This window comes from Marmota monax, unplaced genomic scaffold (genome assembly GCF_021218885.2).
Source record: "Marmota monax isolate L192 unplaced genomic scaffold, Marmota_monax_Labrador192_F-V1.1 WCK01_AAM20220418_F8-fsc00004, whole genome shotgun sequence".
NCBI lineage: Eukaryota > Metazoa > Chordata > Mammalia > Rodentia > Sciuridae > Marmota > Marmota monax.
The window spans coordinates 22,169,823-22,193,987 of NW_026692881.1; the positions used below are offsets into that span (position 1 = coordinate 22,169,823).

The following is a 24,165-nucleotide window of genomic DNA, read 5'->3' on the forward strand; positions in this document are numbered from 1 at the left end:
TACACAGGGAAGAAATGAGAGTCATAACAGCACAAAAGCTAATGGTCACCTAAAGCACCAATTCAGAGCATTCATGCATCCATCTATCTGTCCATCACATCACCCCATCTATCTTTCCCCATCCCTGTGTCCTCTTACCACCCATTCGTCCACCCAATTACCACCTTGCATTCCACAAATATCTAGTGTCTACTAAGTGTAAGACAATTGCCAAGTTTGCAAGAATAGAAAGCTCCTTCACTGTAGGTGTAATTTGCTGATGTAAGTGCCAATTTGGTAATTTGATGAGTATTTAAGTACCATATACATAAAACTCTAGAGGAAGTTTATGACAGGGTTGCAAAGCCTCATTTTTGGTCATTTGAGAGTTTACAATTCAAGTAGAAAACATGAGATCTTTCTATTTATTACTATAAAGAGAGAGAATATTTTAACAGCCATAAGATAAATACAGACAACACATTATATGAGATTCTAGAAAGTGAGGAGGTACAGTCCAACTTTGGATTGGGCAGGGGGAGTTCCTAGGAGAAAATGGTGGATGAGTAGGCTTTGAACTGTGGGCAAGATGTTCAGACATTGGGAACATCAATAACAAAGAAGCAGAAGAGTTGCAGGGTATAGCCAGTACGATTAAGAGGAGAAATGGAATCTGAAGCCAGAAAAGGTTGAGTCAGGCCAGGAGAACTTTGAAAAAGTCAGCTGGCCTCTTTTAATCATTCTTCAGTTGAAATCCCAGTCTTAGTTGGGAAAAGACTGTGTGACATGTACCCCTGTCTTAGCATTCTCCAAACAACAGACACAGTGTCTCTATTAAAATTCCAAAGTTGGCCTGCACCCCCTTACCTTTTAGAATCCATTTTATTCAATACAGTAGTCATACTTGTAGACAAAATGCAGTAGTAACAAAAATTTAAATGAAAATATGAGGGGTTTGTTTATCTATGTCTGAAAACCTTGATCAAGTTCCCTGATTAAGATATCAACAGCTTTCCAAAAAAAGGGAAAAGAGGATAATAAATCTTCTATGAATTTTGTTTAAAATAGTCCTTGTACTGAGTTGTCAAAAAATACAAGTTTGTGTTTGAACCCATATTTTTTTTTCATCTCCCAGGAAGATTACTTTCTAATCTTATCGACTTGAGTCTTTGGAATCACCCATGTATCTCTGTTATTACTTTTATTCTGCTCTGTAAGTCTCAGTCAACAGATATTCAGAGGACTACAGAGATACAATGATTAAATTTATATAGAATAGAGTAAATGATGAGCTAAAAATGAAACTCAGGAATAAAAGTAACCAAAATACTAGCAAAATAAAACTGCAGATAGTACGAGAGTGCTTTCCTCACTGTCAACACAGAAAGTAAAACTCCCAAGAAACAATCGATTGGTTTTGTATGAAAATTGCATGTAAAAGTTTCAAACAACATTTCACTTTATAATGCTCTGTAAAAGTAAGAAAGATAGCCCCTCTAAAAAGAAACACCAGAGTCATGTATCTGGCATCCTTTTGTCCAAGAGGAAGACTAGAATAGATACTGCTAAATGCTGTAGATGTCTCAGGTCAGTATTGCCCAATGCTGAGCAAACATTAAGACAGGATAGAGTGGGGACATTAATCATATTCTCCGTGAACATTTTCCTGACAACTGCAGCTTATCAGAAAGAGCCTCCCCTTCTCTGATAAACTACAATTTATTTTATGATGCACAATCCTGAGTAACCTATTTCAGGTATGGTACAGTTTCATCTCCTAAAGAGATACTCTACAAATGAAGAGAGCACGTCAACTGCTTCTTTGCATCTTCTGTGGAATTGTGCATAGAATCCAATTAAAAAGATGAATCAATAAAAGGATGTAATATCAAGTACTGCATTTTTTTATTGGGGCACAAAAGACATTGATTAACTATTCTACTCAGAACAATGCCAGAGGTACATGGAATTGATCACAAATCATACAATCTGAGTAATGTGACCATCTCCATGGCATCCCAAGAAGCATACTGGAGTTGGGCATCATAACTAGACATCTAGGCTTAATGCAAAGCCTGCTGCACCTTCTAAGAGTGTAGAAAATTCCTGCATTGGGGAATACCCAGCTTGCAATCCTGAGCCAGCTGCTGCCACAGCTGGAAGACTGTGAAGCTCAGTTGCCACTTGAGCCAAGGATTAGTTGGTGTGGGAAACTCGCCATTACAAAGGAAACAGGACGTTTTCAATTGGCTGGCTGTTCACTGCTCTGTTACTATGGTGTTCAGCGGACCAAGACATATTGATTGGAGAGGAAAAGACACCAGTTTGCATAGTAGCAGCAACATTAGAAATGATCTTTTTGGTGTATATTTTCTCCACTCTCACATTTGTAGTACTGGATTGCCCCCAGCTGGTACATGGAGAATATTCTGTGGTTTTCTTTTTCCCCCTTTCTTTCATATTATTTTTCAAAGCATTTACATAGTCTACCCAAATATGTGAAGAAAAACAATGTTAAGTGATTCATTGTCACTTTTTAATTTAAACTTCTGTACCTGCTTTGGACATCTGTCAAAAAGTTAAAAGTCACCAAAGTTAAAACTAATTGAGAGATTTTATTATAATGACGATCAAGTGACTCCAAGTTCCTGCAGGACACAAGACCAGGCTCTGGGATTCCTATGAACAGTTTACCATGCAGAGACACTTTCCCCAACAGCAACCGCCGCCCCCCCCCCCCCAGTTCTAAGGATTAAACCTAGGCTTGCACAGAAGATAGACAAGGTCTCTGCCACTGAGCTACATCCCCAGCTATTTTTAAATTTTATTTTGAGACAATAGTCTCACTAAATTGCCCAGGATGGTCTTGAACTTGCAATCATCCTGCCACAGACTGCAGGGTAGATGGGATTACATGTGCAGGCCACCATGTCCTGCTCTTTCCTGCCTTCTTTTATCAAGTTAGCAAGCAGGCCCTGTACACCTACCTACCCTATGCTAATGGTCACAGATGTTGCTTCTATATTTCCAGGGTTGTCTCAAATGCAACAGAGTCAAAGCACAGCTTGCTCCAAGAGCAGTTCTCTGTATCTCTTCTATTTCCACATTTAAAAAAATAAAATGAAAGAGAGATCAATAGAGCAGAGAAAAGGGATGAGAGAGGGGGTATAGAGGAGGAAATACCAGAAATAGTGGGAAATGATATTGTCCAAATTATGTTGTTATATCTTGCGCACATACAAAGAGTAACGACAAATTCCACCACTATGTACAATTATAATGCACCAATAAAAAGTGTGAAAAGAGAAAAATATGGAAAAACTTTGAAAAAAAATACAGGAATGCACACTGAAACCACCAATGACCTGGCAGCTGATTTACACAGGATGGAGGAACCAGTCACAAGCCTGACTTGCACATATGCATGAGCCATGGCACATCATCAATTGGTCAATTCTAGGAACAATTGGATCCTTAGTCTTTAATCTTTTCAGGGTCAGGTATAATGTCTGAAAATCTGATACAAATTAAGGATCACATAAAAGCATAAGGACAAGCACACAGTTTCCGTTCAATTTCAGGGAGCTCACAAACCCTGAAAGCCCATCGGTGGACTTCTAGGTTCTAACGACCTTTCTTCTTTTATGTTTGATTTTAACTGACAAGATAGTTTGGCCATGGCAAGTATTCCATAAATGTCTGCTAGATTTAATTGAACCACTACTAGTTTTTCACCTTAAATACTGATCATTTACTTCTCCTGTCTAATGGAAGCATTGTGCCCTTTGATGGACATCTCCCCATTCATCCACCATCTGTCCTCTGCTCCTCAGAGTCTGAGTGTTTCAGTTTCCACATATAAATGAGAACATGTAGTAATTGTCTTTTTGTACCTGGATTATTTCACTTAGCATAATGTTTTCCAGGTGAATCATTAATTATCTACCCTTATTTTAGGCACTCTCACGACCAATGGGGAATTACCAAATGATAGAAGACATTTCTACACTATGATATAAACGAACTTAACAAATGGTTAGAGAGTATTTGAGAGTCAACCAGCTTAAAATTCTTCTTCCTTCCAACCTCTATAACAGCCTTTAGATACTATCTTCACAGTACCTTTTCCCCAAAACTACTGATCTGAATATTGTACTGAAAGGACTGATCAGAATTTCATAAATAACAAGGCAGCAAGCAAATTCCCAAATACCTATAACCACCTCACTCCCATACACCCATTTTTGTGTAGTTTCTGACTTTGAATTGGAGCTAGGACTCCATTAGCTCTTCAGTAAAGATTTAATAGCAAAGACGAGGGAGGCCCTCAGACAATGGGCTGGGTGTGGGGTGTTCAGTTCTATTCCAAACCAGCACCACATGTAGTGTCACGCACAGCGCAGTGAGGTGGAAAGCACAGTCATGAATCTCTTGGGACAACTGCCTGCTCAGTTCCAGTAAAATACTGCCAAAGGAATCCATAAAGAAGTCAGGGCCCCCCTGCATGAAACACTGCACCTTCCCCAGGGGACCAAGGATTTGTCACAGGCTCAGTTCAGCTCACATCTTGCCTCTTGGGAGCCCGATCCCGGGGCTTCGAGGCCAGTGGACCATGACCTGTAATACCCTATCTAATTGTACAATGCAGTCTTCAGAGGAAAGAAATCCCAGCTGAGTCCTTCAAGCAATCAATCTGAAAGTCCTAAAAATACAGCCCCAAATTACCCTGGATGTCTTATTTCTATAGAATACATTTTCCCAGGAACATTCCATTTGGGGCTGTAATTCTGAACTTGTTCCACATTTGTAACAGCCCTGCTGGAAAAAATCTCTTTTCTCATCACTAGCCTGTGCTTTCGGTGACACTGTCACTTTCCAAGTCCTCACAATCTAAAATCACTTTTTATCTCCTCTCTGCCAACCAGCTCCTGAGCCTAAAGAAGGTTTTTAACAGTCTGGGTCTCCTGTAGCTCAAAGATTTTCCTTGCTATTTTGTGGCCTTTGGCAGATTTTTAAAAAGTGATTTTGGTCTCTCCTCCTCACCCCTTTGCCATTTTACCTCTGTCAGTCAGCTACCTGTTTTTTAAGCATCCTTGTTGAAAATGCAGTAAGCAATAGGGTTAATGAAGGAGGAAGGATAAAGGACTCCTGGGTACCACACATCTCCATCACAGTAATTCATCTCTCCTCAATCTTAATGAGGATTGTGATTTTGTTGACTTTGAAGCCAACTTGAGCCCAAGAGCTTCAGGAGACGGATGTTACAACAAATCCTTCTTTGTCATCATCCAAGGGAACACATGGCTTCCACTGGAGTCCAAATGTGAAACTCAAACAACACTCTCAAGTATACTCCAAGCATAACTCCCAAATACGGTTTGGATGTTGAGCACCTGCCCTGTGGCAGATATGATTCTTGGAGCTGATCTTTGAATGGCCAGAAAGACAGGCACAGTCCCATGTTCATGAAGCATTTAACAGGGGTATGTGGATGAGAAAGTCAATGGATATATGTGCTGATTTCAGATAGAGTAGAGGTCATGGGGAAAAAAAAGAATTAGGATGAATATAACTTTACTGGATTCTCAAGAAAGCTGTTTGAGAAGTAGGAACCTGAAAGCCAAGAAAAAGCATAATTAATGGAAGGACATTTTAAAAAATAATAAGAAATTCAAATACTCCAAGATATAAATGAATACATTATATTTATTCATGATGTGAAAAGAACTCACCCCTCTGAACCAGGGCTTCTGAGTAAGGAAGGTGGAGCTAGAGGTTAGAGATCAGGGAGAAGTAGACAGAGGCCAGATCATATGGGACCTGTCAGTCATGATAAGGAATTTGAACTAGAAAACCATTTGAATGCTGAAGTTAATGAGAGATATGATGTGGATTTTCAAAAGTTTAAGTTGATAACATTTTGTGAAATTTGAGAAAAGAGAAATCTATTTTAATATAAGGAAGAAGAGTGGGTTTTCTAGGGGTGGGAGTGTGATTCTAATTGCAAAAGAGCCCAGATGGATTTTTAGGGTGATGGAAATATCCCACCTTGATTGTTGATTGTGATAGTAGGTATATACATTTGTCAAACTTCATCAAAGTATTTTCTTAAAGTAGTTGCTTTTTATCTCTCTATTTTGCTTCAATAAAGTTGATTTTAAAACAAAAAGTTTGCTTTGGCTATTGTGTGGAGAATGGATTGTCAGATAGAAATGGGGATATAAAGTTAGGATCCAGCACTGTGGGTCTGGTGATACATGCTTGTGGCTTAGATTAGGATGGTCTCAGCAGGGGTATGGAAGGAACTAATAGTGTAAGTTTATTTTGGAGGCACAGCAATATGATTTCATGATTCTGGGTTGGGGTGGATGCAGGGAACACTTTGCTGTTGGGTTTGAATCACTTTTATTATTTTATTATTACTAATATTAATTAATTTCTTTTTTTTTAGTGCTGAAAATAAAACCCAGAGGTGCTTTGTACATACCAGGAAAGTGTTCTACCACTGAGCCAAAAAATTAAGAGCCATTCTATTTTTTAAATATGTTTTTAGTTGTAGATGAACACACAGTATCTTTATTTATTTTTATGTAGTCCTGAGGATCAAACCCAGTACCTCACACATGCAAGGCAAGCACTTTACCACTGAGCTACAGCCCCAGCCTTCTAAGAGCCATTTTTTAATGCCCATTTAGGAGGCTGAAGAGCCTATAAACCATGTCACATGGTTTATTCTTTCTCATAGGCTCACTCTCATTCTCTGCAAAGTACCTGGTGGGAATGGAAGACCGTATTAAGATACTGGTACATTCAATGCATCTGTGACTAAATATCGCAATATTCCAACTTAGAATAGCTTAGCTAGGAAGATGAACTTGCTTGGGGTTTTTGATGCTGTTTTTTGTTTGTTTTCATGCCACGTGATTGTGCCTTGCATAGTATAGGCATTCAATAAATCGCTATTATATTTACTCAATCTGTCAACGGCTTTGTGCATTCACTATAACAAATGGCTGTTTTTCTCCCAGTTGCCAGTAATAAGGATGGAAGCTGAGTGGGAGGCTGAATTTTAGACTGCTTCCCTGATGCACAGTGACAACTGTGATATCCTCTGCAACTAATAAGGTCAAGCTCTAGCTGCTGGCGTCTTCTCGAGTAGGAGGGTGACCCACCTATTGCTGTGCAGGATGAACCTGCTAAGTGACCATCCAGGCTTTGTAGGATGGAAGCAGCAAGCCGAGGGAGGATAACATCAAAGTCAGGTTTGTGCAGAGTGTGAACAAGGATAGACGGGCAGGAAGATGACAGGCTGAATATACACGCACCATGCACCAAGCCCTTCCTGCTAAAACTAAGTGGTCTTCTTATATAAACCTAGAGGTTTATATACTACCTTTCTTTTTCCTTCACTTATACACAACTTCTGAACTATTTTACAGAAACAAAACATATTAATTTCATGAGACTTTAATCCACGATTCATCTCTTTCTCCCCTCCTACATTCACTGAGTATCTCTTGGTACGTCAAGTATGGAGTAGGCCTCAGAGCTACTAAGAGCAATAAGATGTGACCCTACAATCTTTCATTTATTAACTTAACCTCACTCAAATAGAGAAGTAGACTGAAAACTCCTTTGAAGGCAAGATCCAGCTTTGATCCTTCTCTTGGATACCATGATATCATTAAATATATAAAAAATTTACACTGATATATATAAATATATATATAAATATATATATATAAATATAAATATATAAATATAAATATATATATATATATATATATATATATATATATATATATATATATATATATTGCCCAAAGGTAAAATGATTAAAAGAAAAGCATAGTTCAAGCAGGGGTCAGCAACTGTTTTTCACTGGGCTATAAAGTAAATATCTTAGGCTTTGTTGGCCATACAGACATGAATAAACATGACTGTGTTTCAGTGAGATATTATTTAGAAAAACACAATGGGTCATATTTTTCCACAGGCCATTGCTTCTCTCAGCCCAAGCTTTATAGACTAAGACAAATGAGTGGAACATAATATAAAGAAAATAAACGGGTTTAAATTAGTAATTCTTAACCCTTTTTTGAGGCATAAACTTCTCTCAAAATGCAAGCAAACATTACCACGGGAATATGTCACACAATTCTGCATTCAGTTCACCAGTTTTGCAGCTAAATGTATTCCTCATTAGATCTGTAACAGGGGATTTTTCACAAGAAAGTAAGAATATTTATGGTACACCCTCATGAAAAATGAATATGATCATATTTTGCCTGAAACTACCATTCGAGGTCCTTGTCAGGACTCTGGTTAAAGGGCAGCTAATGTCCATCAGAGGAAGGGTGCACTTTAGCATGCATGAGATCCTAGGTTCAATTCAAAAAGAAACAAACAAACAAAAATCCCCCAAACAAACAAACAAACAAAAAAAAACTGGGGAAAATAAAAATCCTGGACATGAGCACAAGACTGATCATATGCTCTTATCTCCTTGGCCCATCACAAAGGCAGCTCTGAGATTCTTTTCTGCAAACTCTGCCTTCACGCCCTTTCCTGCCCATTTTGTTCATCAACTGAACAAAAATCCCAGAACTAGCTTCATCCTCTTATTAAAGGCACTTCCAGGCCTTCACTGTGGGGGTGCTCTACTCCACCAAGAGGACTCACCAGCAAGCAGTGCACAGGGTCCCCTCTGAGATCTGTGTCTGGTGCCTGCAGCAAACGCCAGTCTCTGCCTTTGTTGTATGTGATGAAGGTCTTCACTTGGTTGTCAATCTTCTTGTTAGCCAAGAACATTCCCTTTATCCCTGCTACCTGGGAAAAATGGACATGGCTGAAAAATACATCCATTTGAGAAGAAGGGACATCTTTGTTTACATTTTTTTTTTAAAGCAGGCTGTCAAACTTCAGCCAAGAGTATTTGTCTTGGAAGAAACATAGGGTGAGAATGGAGGTGGGCAGATGATGCTTAGGTATGACTCCCCAGACAGTTGGACAGAAAGCAGCAGATCAGCCCCTTGTTGTATGGGAATCATAATACAAGTTTGACAGAAGCTTATTATTACCCTAAGGTGGGTAGGCAGCAGCCTTCAGTTGCCAGGAGATAAACTCTGGTTGCGCTCAGTTCTGTTACTTCACAAGTGCTCAATAAAGAAACGCTACTTTTATTGTATGCTAGACTAGCACCCAGAGTCTTAAATATCGTATCTCATTTAATCCTGTTAACAGTCCTCCTGGGGGGGGGAAAATCACTCTATTCTCTATTCCACATATGAGATCTCAGGCTCATCCAGATAACGGGACTTTCCCAATATTAAACTAAGGACACACAGTAAGTGCCTAGAATTTTTACCCAGAACTCAATGGCTTCAGAGCTTGTGCTCTTGATGACTAAATTACTGAGCTATCTGTAGCCTTGGGCAACTGAGAAAAGTCAAAGATTCTAATATAATTACTGTTGTGATTTTTTTTGGTATAAGATCTCTTTTAATTCACCAAATGCAGTGTACATTTGAGAAAAACCTTAAAACTTAAGAAAACATTGTTTTTCTAAATCACTAATTGATCCCTGTCCCATTATTATAATGTTTTTGTTCTCACCATTAGCAGTTCTTATCAATTATTTAACTCTGAGAAGATAACTATTTGCTTTCTTCTATATGTTAAGAAAGAGGTAATAATTGACCAATTTTCAAAATTGTGCAATAACAAGTTATCCACTGTGCGCTGAATTTTCAGGTGGTTTGGACTGATCAAACAGATTTTACCCTGCAGAAAATAATCCCAATCCAGAAATAATGGAGAGCAGTGAAGAAAATAACTGAAATGTGTTGAGTTGTGCTTTTCATCTCTGCATGTGCAGCATCTCCCTTAATGCTCTCGATAACCAAGAGAGAGTGTTCTCATGAGCCACATTTGGAGGATGAGGGAGGGGAGACTTAGATTAAAAGCTACCAGAGACATGTGCATGGGGCATAAGTGGATAAGTAAGCATCTCTTAACCTACTTAACTTGGAACCATTGTATTACCAAGTGAATATTTTGAATCAGATGAGTGAAACAAAACTGTCAAGCACTATCCCCAGTCCTTCATAGACAAACTTCAACACTTGCTATCAACCTGTTTTAGCAACTTTTATCCCAGGACTGTGGATGAGAAAACTAAGGTGCAGACAAAATGAATGGTTTATGATGACAGATCGTTGGGTTTCCTACTCAAATCTGTATGACTTTCAAAATTCTTTCAGTAACTACAGCTCCAAATGTGACAAATCAAAGAGGTTGGGCTTCGATCAATAGAAGACACACTCTTTGCCTTTGCTTTGGACACAGTCAGACTTCATTAGTTAGTACCTGCTGATTTGGCACCTGGGATAATTTAGAGTTGGGCTAAATTTGTACTCTTTTGGAACTACAAGTTTGTTAAACAAATAAATGGTTTAAACGAGTTGCTGAGAGGAATACTTTGAACTACTTAGGAAAACGAGCCACATTCTGGGCAATCAACAGCAGCTAGGACAATTTCTTGTGCATTGTCAATCCTCAAAAAAAAGAGTTAGGCAGGAGCTATTGGGGCACTCAAACTCCCAATGACACTATGGTAGTTCCAAATTATATCTAGTTATTTGCAATACCAGCTCCATAAGGGCTGCTCACCAGGAAACTCCATATTACTTTTGCATATGTTCAAGCAGCTGTTATAAACTTAAATATGACCAAACTGCCTGTTCTTTAAAAATTAAATTTCATATATCAGAATTTTCAACAAAGTCATGCTGGTCTTCTCTCTATACCATAACCAGAAATGAGAAACGACTCTGTCTTAGTTAGTCACTCAGTACTCTAGAGGGTTACGATAAGAAATAAAAATGTTACCTAGTCCCATATTTTCATTGCCCAGTTTCCTTCCTGCTCTCTCCTCCTTTTGCCAAGGGCAGCAGAGTAGGGTTATGCATGTGTAGATCTGGTTCATCTGATGTGCAGAAGTGGTGATTTTATTAGGCCCCAACTGCTTGGCATTATCAAATGCTACTTGAGCAGAGAGTTGGGCTTTGTAATTCATCTCTGGCAGCTTGGCCTTCAGGTTTATCTTGAGGAATAAAAACTTGGCAAAGTAGAGGGAGTGTGTATCAACAGGGGCTATATTTGGAGAGAGTCTGTTTATTTCCCCTCTTATAGCCAAGGCACTTTTCCATTTGAGGTGTCTTTTATTGTCTTGCTCTCTAGCCTGGTATGCAAAAATGGTCAGCCCTGCTCCTAGGTTCTGTGCCACTCACTCTGCTCTGCCTCTGGGCTTGATCAATCCATCTGTGTTTCTCACTGCAACCTTATTTATGCAGGAGGTACTTTCTTCTAATGCTTTTTTAATAAAATCTCATAATGCCTTTTGTGTTCCTTCTCATTGCAGGCCTATGGATCTCAAAAGGGTCCCAAATGTGAAATTGTGTGGGTATGCATGGGTGTTTGTGGGTGTATATAAGGTTGGGGGTCCCACTGAGGATGAAAGAACATGTTTATATTGCCAGATGACCTCCTTCTGTGCCCACACTACATGCATGTTTAAGAATTGAGTAAGGGGCTGGGGCTATAGCTCAGTGGCAGAGCACTTGCCTAGCATGCACGAGGCACTGGGTTGGATCCTCAGCACCACATAAAAATAAGCAATGAAAATAAAGGCATTCTGTCCATCTACAACTATAAAAAATTTTTTAAAAAGAATTGAGTAAAACTGAAGGATGGCAAGGGTGGGGAAATGTAGTATTCCCAGCAGAAGTTCTGCCTTCACGTGGACACAGCATTTCCAGCAAAGACACTCCTTTGAAAAGGGTTCAGCACACTGGTGGAAGCTCATCTTCCTTTGGGGAAAGGGCTGTTAACTTTTATGCCACTGAATTCTACAGAAAGACTTCCAAGAGGGCTGGTGTCTTGGGAAGCTACTGTTCTCTCTTCACTTCTCATATGGATGAATTGGATAAGAGAAATCTCAAAGATCATGAAAAATTATTTCTTGTTTTTTAATATTATAGAAGCCAAGTTATCATTTTTACTAGTTTTTTAATATGAATATGCAGTAGCTCAAACCTCAACCTAGTAGAGAGAACTTCAAACATTTACTGTACCTGAGCATGAGCATCTTACAGTGCTGTTTCTTCTTTTCTCTTGCTCCCTTCATGCTTATAGGCCAACCCCAAATTTCTCAGACAACTTCTCGATGGGTTTCTACCTCTACCTCAAGATCCAGCTCTATAACCCTTTCCCAAAAATAAGAACCTCTTTTCATCTTGATTGTCTCTAACATTTCTCTGTTCTTCATCTTGTTTTGCATATACATGGTTATATCTTGGTCTCAACAACTGTAGAATCTTCTTATGGATGACAATCTTCCCGTAGACTTTTCTTGTACTCTTTCTTATCACAAGTTAATTCAACTTCGTCTTCTTTTATGAACTCTTACATTACAGTTTCCAATCTTAATATAACCTTTGGATTGCTGTTCACTTCGCCACATTGCTTCTTTAAAATTATTAAAGGTAAAGTCACTTTGTCCAAGGAGCCCCAATTTTGTTTTCATAAAATAGGAAGTAAGAGTTCTGCATTAGAAGATGTAACAACTACAAAAATAACATAAATTTACTGAGTGCTAATAAATAACGAGACATTTCATGAAAGGCTCCTGCAAACATGAGCTCCTGGGTCTCTCGGTGCACTCTGAGCGGAAGAGTCACTTATCCTCATTGTGCTGATGATTGAACCAAGGCTCAGATGTGGACAATCACTTACCTAATGTCATTCAGCTAGAGAAGCTTAGATCTGGACTCCATTTTTAGTCTAACTCTAGAGTTCATAACACTGTGGCTATATTATTTTTTCAAACTTTTCTCTTACCTGAGTATCATGAGAGAAATATCATATCGGGATATCATGATTATAGGAAAATACCCTTTAGTCATCCTTCAGTAATGTACTCAACAGTCATTCAGTAAATATTTTCTGAGCATCTACTGTGTATCATGTACTCTCCTAAGCACTGAGGATAAAACACCTAGACTGTCTAAGCCACTGTACCTTTATTCAACAGATTTTCTTTCTTTTTTTCTTTTTTTTTTTTTTGAGAATGAGAATGTACTAGATGTTGGGATTTCTTTGATTTAAAGGAAGAACCTCACATACCTTCCTCATTTTTTTGATTCACTCTCTAGATGGTTGTCCCCTGCACCAATGGTTCATGTAGAGGTAACGTTGAGAGCAGCCTTCGGCTGGTATTTTCCTTATTTCTATTCTGATGGTGATTGAGAGATGATTATTTCCACTCTCTCAACTTAAATCAAAAATCCTAAGTGTCAAAATTTGAGGAGAATTAAAAACAGATGAAAAAGTGTGGCAAGAAAGAGAGCATTTTCATAACTGTCATTTCTTCGGGCTTTGTGATGGGATATTTTTATCTTCTAAAGAGAAGATCTCAGCCAGAAGAGACACGTACTCAGAAGCAGTCAGGGTTGCCTCTGCAACCAGCGAACTTACTTGATTAAAAAAAAAAAAAAAAAAAAAAAAAAAAAAAAAAAAAAAGGTCTAAATGTTCTTTCTTCCCCTATTCCCCTGATCAAAAGATACTCTCCTCCTGGAGAGACAGGAACCTGTTCTACATCCTGTAATAAGGATGTCTTGATTGGACAGCATTCTTTCCTATCCTGTAAGAGGTAGTTTTTCTTCAAGAAGTCACATCAGCAGTACTGGGATTGTTGAGTTTTCTCTTTTAAAGACAGGACATGCATAATGTGCTAAAGATGCCACGGCATCCTGCTCACTGGTTATGGCTTTCCTGATGCATGCCATGGCTCATCCATTCACCCACATTCTTGTGCATTCTGAATTTGTCAGCCAGGTGGCTTCACTCCTAACACAACCTTTCCCACTCAGCTTGGGTGAACTGTCATTGCCCATTAAGCCAAAGGGCTCTTCATCATCATTAATTAATATTCCCTTCCCAAAGGAGGGAAGATATTGCCCAAAGCTGTCAGATTCCCTTTCATCATCCACACCACCCAAATACACTGGAATCACATGTCTCAGACACACTCATCACATCCCTTTCGCTCTGGCCACCATCAAGCATGCTGTCTTCTGTTATTTAACTCATACAATGCTACTGGAACTTTTGAGCTATTCAGGAATAGCAATGTCTTAGGACAACTTGCTTCCAGGCTTTTCTTACACACATGCATCCACCACACAAAAATTTGGAGCCCTGTGTAAGTACTGCCTTATAAGTCAGGACTTGCTTCTGAAGGTAGTGTATAGGTCTGGAGTCATCAACTGCTGATTCTCTTCATATTAAATATTCCCTCAGATAGTTTTCTTCTTCCTGTATGGTTTCTTGCACTGCTAGGCAAAGTCGAATGCAATTTTCCTGCCCTGCAATGTCTTTCAATCTTGATGCCATTACTCATCTGCAATCAGAAACAAGTGCAGATACTAATCTTTCAGGGAAGAAACAATATTTCATAGTGAGGAGTTTACAGACTCTCGGATTTAGGTCCTAATTCTGTCACAAACTAGCTTTGAATCCTTGCAAAAATGGATATATTATCTCAACCTCTATTTACTTAATGAGAGGGGAGTGATTATAGTCCCTCTATATTCCAAAGTTCAAATGTGGATTGAATGATATAGTTATGGAAGATTATTTCCACAGTGCTTTGTACAAAATTTCCACCCCAAAATATTTGCTATTATTATTATGTCTCATCTACAACAACCAAAAACATATCTAAAATGTTTTATCTGTAGCCAACTTTTCTGGCTCACATTTCTTCACCATCTTAAACAAGGGACATGTTCAATATCAAATTCACACTCAAGAGAAAATTCTGGAATTTTAATAATTAAACCACAGGAGATTGTTCCCCAACACTTTGTCCTCAACATTTTCCCATCTCATTCCCTATACACATGTAGTGCTAGAGTAAAGGATGGAGTAACCAGGTTCTAATGTATGTGCAAACAAAATGGTTTCAATGAGACTTTTGCTTCCTTCTGCATTTCCCATAAGGACCCATCAACAATGTAGATTCCTGAGATATGGACCCATCTACACGCTCATAGCTGAAACAGTTCACCTCTGTTAAAATAGCTTCAAGAGAACGCAGGTACAGAAACAGCAGGTGACTGGCATGCAGAAGCATATAAACAATGAATGGCATCCTCTTTAGTCACCCCCAAATGTGAGCAGACGTGCACTCCATATATTCCATCCCTGTCTCCCCTATCTCTTATGATGCTCATCTCTCTTCCTTAATAACTCATGTATGGATTTTCTTACTTTTCATTTATCTCTAAGCTCTCATCATTCATTGCAACTCTACTGGGAAATTCATGCTGGATGGCTTTCAGCTTCCTGCTAGCCAGAACAATCAGATTTAAGGGAACATTTGTGCCAGGCTCCGTGTCCGCCAATATTCTTTGTATCTAGGTAATCAGCAGATATGGCACTGCCGTTCTGATCACATCAATTTCAATTCAAGTTGCTGTGAACTGTCAGGCTAATAAAACAAAGATGCTTCGCTCCCGGCCCCAGGATGCAGAACACCTTTACATAATACAGTCACACCACTGCTCAAAGTGATGATAATCAGAGGCAGCAGTTTCCCTACAGAGAGTCAACTGCAAGAGAGACACAAAGGGGAACTGCAGGATTAACAGAAATGTTTGCCATGTCCAGAGGTCACCCTGCTTCCTATTCTAATTCCATACCCATGCCAACATTTGAATTCAGAAAACAATCCATGAAAACAATCGCAAATAACAAGACATTGCAAAGTCATTCCTGCTCAGATCTGTCATCTTTCCCATTATCAAGGGACCAATTAAAATGGTCTTTACTTCTGGCAGAAAACAAAATTTATCAGGAAACTCTATTTTGAATGGACTTGATAAAAGAGGAGAGAATAATCAGGAAGTTACCTGAAAAAATCAGAAAATGTACTCCAGAGACCAAAGACAGAACTAGACCCAAGAAAGCACCCTGGGCGATTAGGCTGGGGCAGCTGGTGTGATATCACAACAGCTGGACACCTGAAGACACTTCCATTGTAAATTCTGGATCCAGGGAAGAGAATGTGTGGTATTTCAACAAGACACACTTCAAATTTAAATGTCCACGGGGCATTTACAAAGGAGGAAAGCAATGTGACAATTTATGCTTGCTTATAAGAAGTCAACTAGTTTGTGTCAAAAAAAAAAAAAAAAAGGACATATGGTCATAATGCTAATTGCAATATGAGAAGAAGTAGAAATCCAAAATAATGGAAATGTATTGAACATTTAAACAATGAGAGCATATTTGAAGACTATAAGAATACAAGATTATATTGATGTTTAGACTCTTTGGAATATATTAATATGTCATCTACATTTTGTTGAGCACTACCGTATTCCAGGTAGTGCACTCAACACGTACAAGGATTAACTCATTTCATTCTCAGAGAGATTCCATCCTGGAGGTCCTGTGTTTTATCTCCATATTGTAAACAAGAACACTGTGGCTGAGAGAGTATAGATTTGGCTCAAAACTACAAATGGTATAGCAAGGGTTTTCACCCAGGCAACCTGAATCTAAAATCTATACTCTAAATTAAATTTCATCCAAAGGGAATTTGAAACTAAATAACCAGAGTATGTAAATGTTTTCCAGAATACATGTTCGATTTGAGGCTGAGATGTAAGATACTATATTTACCTGAAACATGGGCAGGAGAGAAAGTGGAAAAGTTTGCAGTACATTTTTTCTAAATACACACACACAAATCATGTCCCTTGCTAGTCTGTCATAATTGCATCATAAATACTTGGGCAATGAATTGGGCAGACCATTTGTTAACCAGCCTTTATACATACAGAGAATTCTAGTTCCTAGAAGACATCTCTAGGAGTTCCTGAAGGGGAAGGAAAACAGAAAACACTAAGAGGAATTACAATGATGGGCTTGAATTTTGTAAGTGAAATTGGTTTCTTTCATCCTGGATATAACTCCCTTGCTTCTTCTTATACAAACAACTACTTGAAAGTCTGAATTTACCCTCCACCAAATGATTGTGACATTAGGATACTACATATTTAAATCCATTTTAGATTGTTTTCTCAGATAGAATATAGGTATGATAATATTTTCCAAATCCTGCATGTTTTAAAATGACACATTATAACCCATTATAAATTCTTCTTAGTGCATGATATGACTGGCAAATGCTAAAATACAACCCCCAATACTAGCTTTATTTCTACCTAACTGTGCCTTAAAAGGCAATTAAAACATTGGTGTTTGTCTCAAAAACTGGTTGATCCAAAGTGTATGAATTTATTTTGAATTTGTATTATTTTGAGGAATGAAGAGCCTTAGTTCCCTTGGGGAATCCAGAAAGCTCTGGTTTTGTTGTGGTTTGTTAAATTACTTTTCCCAGATTTGGGAGGGAAAAAAACCTCTTAATCTTATCTCACATTCTGGTCCAGGAAGAGGAAGATCATTAGCCAGGGGAAGTCACTGAGTTAAAAAGTGTGCTCTGATGTCATGCCAAGATGTCCCTGTCTCTTTCACTCTTCAGAGAGAGATAAAGGAGTTCTGCCCACTGGTTCTTCTCGAAGCACCCTGTCGGCCTCGTCAAACTATTTTCAAATGGCCATGTGTGGAACACACTTATGCAAACACTTTCATTGTCTATCTACCCAGACACTCTCCAAGTCCTCTTTGGGCCTTCACATCTTGCAGACTTGGTCAAAAAGAGAATGCCTCCCAGAGAGTTCTGTGGATTGCAAATTAACTAACAAGAACATCCCATAAATCCCTTCAACTCCCAAGTGCAATGAGACTGCACATGGAAACAGTAATAAAATGATCCAACGGCTGGCGCTGGCTCTTCCTTGGCCAGTCCAGCCACTGCTATGGCTCAGCGACCACATGTACCTGGTGACATACCTCATAGAGGTCAATCATGACATTACCCTCAGGACCTCTGCTGCTCTGGACATTCTCCAAGGCCAATGTGAAGTAGACACCGCGGGTGTCTGAGATGTAGAGGTTGTAGGTATCATTCTGGTTCCATTCTTGGACTGCTGCAAACACTTGGTTCTCATCTGTGCTAATGACATGCATATCCTGCAGGAAGACACAGGAAGTGAAGAGGGAAGAAGAGTTTTATGCGTTAACTGGCGTGCATCTAATAAGCTTGGGATCTACTGAAGTATATCAGAATTAGCATTTTGATGAAAGACAGAGAGCATCCATTTGCATATATAAAAATAGTGATTAGATAAGGGTTAATCATATATTTTCTTTGTCATGTGGGAGGTCAGGCAGTAAGGTCATGAGAAAATAAGAGAGATGCTTAGTGGCTCAGTTATAATTTAATGTCCTCATTAGATAATTTGATGAATACTGTCTTAAATATATATGCCTATGGAGAACCAATCATTCTGATATATTTGTCAAGTTTAAACATGGTAAAGCTTATGTGAGCCAAATATGAGGAAAGTCTGCAGGAACAGAGAGAAAACAGAAAACCCTTCATCTCTTACCAAGGTCCACAGACTCAGAAAATGGATGCCATCTGCAAGCTTGTTAGATACACAGAACTTCAGGGCCCATTTATGAAATCAAAATATGCATCTTAATAAGATCCTTTAATAATAAGCAGGGGGCAGCTGCATCTGGGTGAAATTCCAAACCCTTTCCCCTTGTTCAGAACTCTATAGAAGTGGATTCCAACACAGACAAGAGCTTGCCATCCCCAACCAAGGGTCCCTGTCTCTTTTAGGGGATACCTGTTCACACGCTCTCAGCTGCCTTTTATTTTTCCCAAATCAGTAGACACAATACAACTTCCAAAAATTAAAAATAAAAACAAAGGGGAAAAAAAGTTTCCAAATATGAAGCTATACATATCATAAGGGTAGAAGAAAAATGTGGAAAGATTCTTGGCCTTTATGTTCTCTCTCAAATCTTCAGAAATGGACCTGGCTCTGTCCTCAGACACTTCAGGAGATCTGGCTATCATTCCTTAGTAACAATCCTAGTGCTGGAAAGTTCTCCTTCACCTCTATACTAAATTTTTCATTGTCGCTTGAGTTATTTTTCTTTTTCTTTTTTTTTTTTCCTGCAAAGCTGGGTCCCTGGGCCTCAGGCATGCTAGGCAAGTGCTGTGCCACTGAGCTATCACCCCCTCCCTTGTAACTGGAATTCAAATCTTGGCTCTTTAATTCAGCCATGCAGGTGGAACTCTGTGCTCAGAATTTTTACCTGCAAAATAGAGATAAAAATAGCATTGTGAAGATAAAAGTAGTTATTAACTGTTAATACACTTATAATAGTGCCCATTACTTAGCATATGCTCTATAAATGGTAGCTATTTTCAGTTAAGGGACCACTTTTATCCCCCTTGTTGATAGGGCAAGGTGAGTTGGCTTTTCTATTTTGTCTTCACTAATGCTCTCAACAAAAGGAGGTTCATCCAAATGTTTTCTTTCTAATGAAATTAGCTGTGCAAATGAGCCCCAGGGTTGTCCTTTCTTTGTCCACTGAGGAACAAACCCTCTATGGCTCCCCATTCTCTATAAGGCTAAGACCAGAGTCCTTACCCTGGCATTTAAAATTGTCAAAAAAACTACTCCCAGTTCATGTTTCCTTCCTTCAACAGTATAATATAATCCCCAAATTCAAATTACTCTATTTCAAGAGTAAACTGGTCCTAGTATATCTATATGTCTGTGCCTTTGGAGTGAATATTTGCACAGGAGAATTTCTGTGAGCCTTGCTATAGACATTAAATAATCTTTGATTGGGGAACAAAAGCAGATCATCTATAGAATCCCACCTTGCAGAGAGGCTTGTTTTGTGGATTTGAAACTGAAGCACAGATGCATCAAGTTCCAGGTCACTTAAGAGAATCTGTCACATAATGATAGTAGATTAAAATTTTCATCTCTAGACATGGGCTGAGAACATATCTCTTTCTCCTCATCCACTCTAATTACATTGAATAGCCTTTTTAAAAACGATGTTGGTCTTAAATGTTTCAATTAAAAAGCCAAACATATTTAAATGTCACCTTTCTTTTTCCATCTTGCCTAAATCTTCCTTGTCTTCAGGAAAATGTGTTCTTTCTTTTTCACTGAGTCACATGATTTTAGACTAACACAGGATCTTATACCTTTTCTATTAAAGCATTTTTAATAACTGATCTGTAGGAAAACAGCATTGTTGGTTTTTAATAAGATGTAAAAAGGAAAGTAGGGTCTCTTTGGTAAAATTCTGAATTAATGCTGAATTAAAGATCTTTCTTGCTGAGAGTACATTCAAGGTTCTTCAGCATACCAGTGAGCTCCTGTTAGTCTCTAGGGAAGGAACATATAATGGAGTCTATTCCTTTAAATTTATATTATCATAGGACGAAATTTTTGCAGAACATCACTGAGGACATTTTATTCTGAGTAACACATTTGAGAAAATAATTTTTTAAATCTAAGCGCCTTATTTTAAAAAAAAAATGAAGAAAAGAAAAATTGACAAATCAGCCACCCAAGGTTTCAAAGCAAGTTAGTGACAGATCCAGGTCTTCTGTTGCGAATCAAACAGCCTCCGTGCCCCCCTGCACCCTGGTACACATCGATCTTCCACCATGGAGACAACCAGATCCATACTAATAATAATATTACCTTGCTTTTATAGAGTATCTGTCCTCCGAAATGCTCCAAGCACTTTCGTATGTATTGCCTCATTTATCTCACTTGAGTAGCTCAGAATGAGCCCCCAGTAAGTCAAGTGAAGGAAGATTGTCACTATGTCTCTCTGATCTAGAGGACCACATGCTCTTAATGGTAATGGCAACATTAAAATTTACCCAACTCACTCCCTGGTTATTCTTTATATATATATATATATATATATATATATGTAAACACGGTTCTGGGTAACTCTGGTTTTTAAGAGTTGACAAATGGCAATAGGTGATTAAAGAAGATTTGAGCATGAACGTGCTGGTTTGTCTCAATTCCTTTGGTCAGCAACGAGCTTCCTTCCTTTAAAGTCCCATCAGCCTTGGATTGGATGAAGGCCAGGAAATATATTGGCCTTTTCCACAGATCACTTCTCCTTTTTGAAGGTCTAATGGGACTGTATGGAGCATCTCATTGCTTTATATAATACAACACACCTTGACTCAATAATCCATTCATTTGTACATCAGCTCCCATTTTCTGTGGGGACAGGATAAATGAGACACTGCATTTTATCCTTAGTGCTCAAAGGAGCCTGAGCCATGAACACACTCATTCGGAAGAGCAGAGGGAGGGGACAGATGGCCAATTTGGATTCAGAGTAGAGCTTTTCCTTCCAGATTGGCTGCATGCTACTGGAGGCCACTGTCAGCAGTGATCTGCATGATGGCTGTGACCAAGCAATGCAAAATGTCTTTCTTCCAAATCTCCCAGCTATGGGTCCACACAAGCTTCTTGGATTTTAAACTATCATGTTGGGGATTCCTGAAGTCAATAGGCTTTTACTCTCCATGCCCCTGGTGATATATCACATTTGAGGGAAGGACAGTGCTGCTACGTTTTAACAATAGAAGTTATTAATTTACATTTAAAGAAATAAAATATGTATAAAAGACACTAGCTTGGGTGGCCAAAGACTTTAGTTCTAGCCTCAAGTCTTTGGCAAATAGCATTTGGTTTTGGCTCAGATTTAGTTTACTCAAAGAGTACATTCACCCCAGGATGAGCCCAAGTGAGTACCTCGAAGCCGCAGTTTCTTGATCTGGTCTCAATTCCACATGAGTGTAATTCTTATTTTCAAAGGTACAAATCTTGCAAGTCAACTATTTCATTTTTTTTTGGGGGGGGGGGTCAGAGAAATCACAATTTATTTCAGCACTAGGAGGGAAACTGTTATTTTATCTACTGAGGTAATATGTTCATCTCTTTCAAGAACCTTCCTAATAGATTATTGAGTGCAATTTAACAACACTCTGTCTTCCTGTTACAAACAAACTTCATCCAATTTTCTTCTAAGGCAAAACTTCAATGTTGTAAGTTCTTACCTTATTAAAGAAAAAAAAATGTTAAGTCAAATCAAGAGAAGAAGTGCTTAAATGTGTATTCCAACACAGACACATGGGCCTGGGCAATTACAACAGTCATTGATCTCTTAGCAGCTGAAAATAATAATAGCTACTCTCATGAAGATAGATCCTTGGAGTTAATAGTGCAATTCAATGTGCCTTATCGCCTCTAATGGCTGGGTCTTTCATCCCCCCGTTCAGTGTTAGGATAAGGGGTAGAGTGGGTGCCCCCTAAAAGATTCTGCCTAGAGAAGTCAGCAACTTGTTATCATTGCTCTCCAGGGAGAGAAGACCTGCTATGCCCTTGTACTAGGTCTGTCACATAATTTCTTGTCCAGACATCTGTATTGGCTGAAGGTGGCATACTACAAAGTCAGAGGATGAAAATATAAGAGAAAGAGACTGTGTTGAACATCCAATCAAAAAAAAAAAAAAAGTTCATTAGGTTTTCTTTTCAACCCCAAAGCTCAAAGTCCACCTATAATTCTATTTAAACCTTCAAAATCCCCTTCTTAAACATTTTACACATGTACCTCCCTTGTTCTAAGATTAAGCGCCAGTACATTAACAAATTGGGCACTTAAAATACATCGGAGCTCTCTCAAACAGGCAGCTCTGAATGCCCACATCAGTTTGACCTCCACTAGGTGGCGCTCCGTATCAACGTAGTTTTTTAGTGTTTCCGGAAAGATTGCCTGGGGTTGCCAGTGGTTGAGGGTCTTTAACTTCCCAATACCACTATGTTCAAAGGGGAATGTTTGGGGAAGTCTAAAAAATTAGCTGTGCTTCAGAACTCTAAAGACTATCCCGTTTAGTAAATCCCATTGAGAAATAATGCTGTCATGTGATTGCAACACCTCTCAATAAACAAATAGTAACAATAAAATGGGATAGAAATGAGTCGCACATGTTGAGCTGATATCCAATGAATCCAAATAAATTGTTTCTGTCTTTATAGAAAAAACCAAGGCATACTGTTAAAATAATTACTAATGAAAAGCAAAAGCAAACCATTAATTTATTTGGATGCTCCTAAAGCAAGAATTCCAGAGAGATAATGAAAGAAAGGAAGGGGTTGATGGGGGGGGGGGGGGCAGGCACCAAGAGAGAAAGGAAGGAGCAACACTGGCAAACAAGAAAGTAAGGCAAGTCCAGCTTGAGAAATAGAGGTGGGGTGATAAGAAAGATTTGACTGTGAGAGGCTGAAAAGGTCTCCAAGAACAGAGTGGAGGCAGGACAATATGAATCAGAGAAAGCAGTGAAATGGAAAAAACCAATCAGGGTATATATACCTTGGGCAAAGCGTATTTCGGAAGCTTCATTTGGGCAAACGCATTCCTCCTGTAGGACACGTAGTAATGTGGTCTTCCTCCTGACGTCAGCTGTATTATAAAAACAAGGTGGTAAGAGGAGCTACCATAAAGGTCGCAGGTCACAGAAGTGCTACCTGAATGGAAGGAGTTGGTTGCCCACGCAGCAGAATGGATGCCCGTGCAGGCAAGTGTAAAGAATTGGCATTTAGTTAAAAAATCAGCCAACATACGGTATGTGTATTAGTCAGAGGCCCAAAGTGAACCCACTGTACAAAAATATAATTCTTTTAATTTGTACTGTAGCTCAGAAGCCAGAAAACATTCTCAGGTTTATTTTTTTGTTTCTAAATGATATAAGCCTTAGAGTGTATCAGCTCCAGCCCAGCTCTCCAGCCCTATAACAAGTGCCTTTGCCATACCAGAAGGAAATGGCTCTGGTTGAATAGTGGAAGGGGAGCCTCACATCTCTGGGCACCAGGGTCCCTTTTGATGAAGTCACACTGATGACTGTGGGCACATCCCATAGACAGAAACACCGGCATGCTAGGCAGAAAGGCAAGCCAAGATCATGTTCCAAATCTATTTTAGGACTCTTTAGAAAAAAATTGGGAAAATTTGAATCCTGATGGGTGGGAGAGAGAAAAAGAAGGGTTATATTCTCCCCGTAGGCACAGGCACCAGGCTGGGCACAGTCTCTGCCAGCATCTCTCTCCTTGATTGCTGCTCTTAACCTATGTGAATACCTGGAC

General features: G+C 38.9%; 1 protein-coding gene across 6 annotated transcripts in view; it reads right to left on the reverse strand.

Moving 5' to 3' along the window:
- Positions 1–24,165, reverse strand: part of Sorcs1 (sortilin related VPS10 domain containing receptor 1) — a 477,793-nt gene that overhangs the window by 86,400 nt on the left and 367,228 nt on the right. For all 6 annotated transcript variants that reach the window (XM_046450463.2, XM_046450461.2, XM_046450466.2 and 3 more), the window contains exons 8-10: positions 23,396–23,485; positions 17,963–18,142; positions 8,662–8,808 (exon numbers count right to left, since the gene is read on the reverse strand). In XM_046450463.2, coding sequence (XP_046306419.1) covers positions 8,662–8,808; positions 17,963–18,142; positions 23,396–23,485 — 417 coding nt within the window. The remainder of the gene's footprint in view (positions 1–8,661; positions 8,809–17,962; positions 18,143–23,395; positions 23,486–24,165) is intronic.